This window comes from Propithecus coquereli, unplaced genomic scaffold, assembly GCF_000956105.1.
Source record: "Propithecus coquereli isolate 6110/MARCELLA unplaced genomic scaffold, Pcoq_1.0 Scaffold44, whole genome shotgun sequence".
NCBI lineage: Eukaryota > Metazoa > Chordata > Mammalia > Primates > Indriidae > Propithecus > Propithecus coquereli.
In genome coordinates this window covers 9,616,787-9,619,528 of record NW_012150174.1, presented here as the reverse complement: position 1 = coordinate 9,619,528, position 2,742 = coordinate 9,616,787, and the positions used below count along the sequence as shown (strand labels likewise).

Genomic DNA, 2,742 nt, shown 5'->3' with positions numbered 1-2,742 from the left:
GCCCGGCCTAATTTTCATTTCTTTAATTACTGACATAGATCATCTTCTTATACAGTTATTATCCAAATGGATTTCCTTTCTTTAGGATACTCAGATCTTTTGTCCATTTAAAATTAGGTTGTCCTTTTTAAAAAAACTTGATTTATAGGTTTGTTTTTTTTTTAATAGAGACAGAGTCTCGCTGTGTTGTCCAGGCTGGAGCGCAGTGGCTATTCGTAGGCATGATCATGGTGCACTGCCCTTAAGCGACCCTCCCGCTTCAGACTCCCAAGTAGCTGGGATGACAGGCACCCACCACAGTGCGAGGCCTGTAGGAGTTCTTATAATGTGAATACTAATCTGTTAGCAGTTATGCTTTGTAAACCTCTCTCACTCTGAGGTTTGTGTTTTCATTCTTTTTATGGTATCTTTTGATGAACAGAAGTTCTTAATTTTAATGTAGTCAAATTTATCAGTCTTTTCTTTTAAGATTGGCACTAGTCATGACTTGTTTAACAAATCTTTCCCTACTTTCAAAGTCATAAAGATTATTTCTTGTATTATGTCTGAGAAACTTTAGGCTTTATAGATTAGCTTTTTGGGCTCTTCATAGTTAAGTCTTTAATCCATGTGGAATTGATTTTCGTGTATGGCATGAGGTATGTGTACATTTTTTGTGTCAATGGTATATGTATATGTGGTCCCAGCACTATTTATGGAATTGATCATCTTTTTGTCAGAGGTCTAAAATGCCTATTTTGTCATAAATCATGTTTCCATATATGTGTGTATGTGTTTCTAGGATCTCTATTCTGTTCTATTGGTCAGTTTGTTTATGATTGTGCCAATTCCACACTGTCTTAATTACTGTAATCTTACACTAATTTTTTGATAGCTGACAGGCAAATTTCTATGCTTTGTTGTTTTTCTTTAGGAGTGTATTGGTAATTATAAAGCTTTCACTCTTCTACTTAAGATTCTGATAGGAATTGCATTGTCTCTATAGATTATTTTGGGGAGAACTGATATCTTTAACATATTGAGTCTTCCAATCCACAAATATGGTATATCCTCTCATTTATTTAGTCCTTGGTTTATCCACAAATTTTATTATTAATTATATCCTGTAATTCTTGCTTTCCAATTTACCAGTATCTAACATACATTTTGTTTACATTCTGTGGAGTCCCATAAATGGTCTTTGAAATCTTAACATTTAATTACATTTTCACCTTGTACACAAGGTTTGAGAAAGGATTTTTACATCGCTTGTGGAGAACAGGATGCCAATGTCATACAATATCTAACAAGAGAAACAGCATGGGGAAACAAGATTATTTGCTTCTCCTAAATTGGGTCTTCATTATTTTTTTAGAAATTTATTTCTGTAAGATCATACACATATTTTGAAGCCAATTGGAAATATTTTTTGTGCTTTACACATACAGAGTGCTTAGTAAATACTGAATTGAGTAATTAATTTATCATTTGGATTATCCATCATTGCCCTCTGCCTAATACTACAACTGAGTACTGACTCAAAGGGCTGACGTGACTAGTGTCACGTCATTAAGTAATGTGTAACTGAATGCTTTAAAGATGACTTTTCACTTTCAAAGAGCATGTTTATATTACACAACTAGTAAAATCTAGTATTTTTCAAGAGAAAATAAAAAGCAAATGAAAAACTCTTAATATTTATGCCAAGTAATAAATGTTTCTGACAGAAAGGATATGGATATTGACTCTTCCTACTGGCTGTGGTAGGCTGAAGAACTGATATATTGGTAATTACTAACTATCCTAGAAAAATAAAAAGTATTCTCAAATAAGAGGAATAATCTGAAACAACTAAAAATTACCTGTAGAGTACAATTCATCATCCTTATTATGTAGTCAAACTGTTGATGGTCTAATATTGCCCGGTTTTGCTGGACATGTAAACCAAGTTCATCAGTGAGACACTGTCTTGCTGCCTTTCCTTTGAGGGCTCTTAGTGCAGCAGGAAGGGTCTGAGGACAAGAGAGGTACAAGTGACCAAATAGCACCACTGGCAAAAAAAAGATAACTTTAGAACAATCATCCTGAAAATTCAAATGCATCCTGTAAACCATTTAACAAAGTTATTAGTAGAATTAAACTCCTAGAGAAGAGGTGATTTGTTCTTAAGAAAAATGATAAAATGGATTGGTTGGTAGTTACTTTTATTTTTAAGCCAGCAGGAAAAATAAGTAGAATTAGTTTATGCGGTAAACTGAAAAAACATTAAATTCACTTTTTTTCTTCAACTCACAAAACTTTGGTTACCAAATTGACTGTTGCTTTAGAACATGAGTCAAAGCCACAGATATTTAGACACCTTCTTTCTATAACTAGCCAATTCTCCAAGACAAGAATAGGAGAAAAAATTAAAATGATAAAAAGCACAAGTGATTTTATACTTTTAAACTAGTTAGCTCCTTAATCACTATTCAGCTTTAATTTCTGACTGGGAAGTTCTATAATCTCTTCTCATTTCAATATCATAACAAATAAAGAAAAAGGACTCAGTATAACAAAAATTGCTATCTCTAGGTTTATGCATTAAAACTCCTTTATTTTATCACAAGAACACTCATAAGGATGCCTTCTTCAGTGCACCATGTAGGAGTTAATTTACTTTACATACAATAATAATAAGCTTATTTAACTTGGCAAGTCTAAAAAAAAGAACAAAGGAGCAAATAAGGAGGAAAGGAAAAAGACTGAGAGTAGGAAGGTCAA

The 2,742-nt window shown here is 32.9% G+C and overlaps 1 protein-coding gene across 1 annotated transcript in view; it reads right to left on the bottom strand.

The window, feature by feature from the left end:
- Positions 1-2,742, bottom strand: part of SBF2 (SET binding factor 2) — a 518,495-nt gene that overhangs the window by 201,634 nt on the left and 314,119 nt on the right. Inside the window, exon 15 of the mRNA XM_012654180.1 lies at positions 1,842-2,029. Coding sequence (XP_012509634.1) covers positions 1,842-2,029 — 188 coding nt within the window. The remainder of the gene's footprint in view (positions 1-1,841; positions 2,030-2,742) is intronic.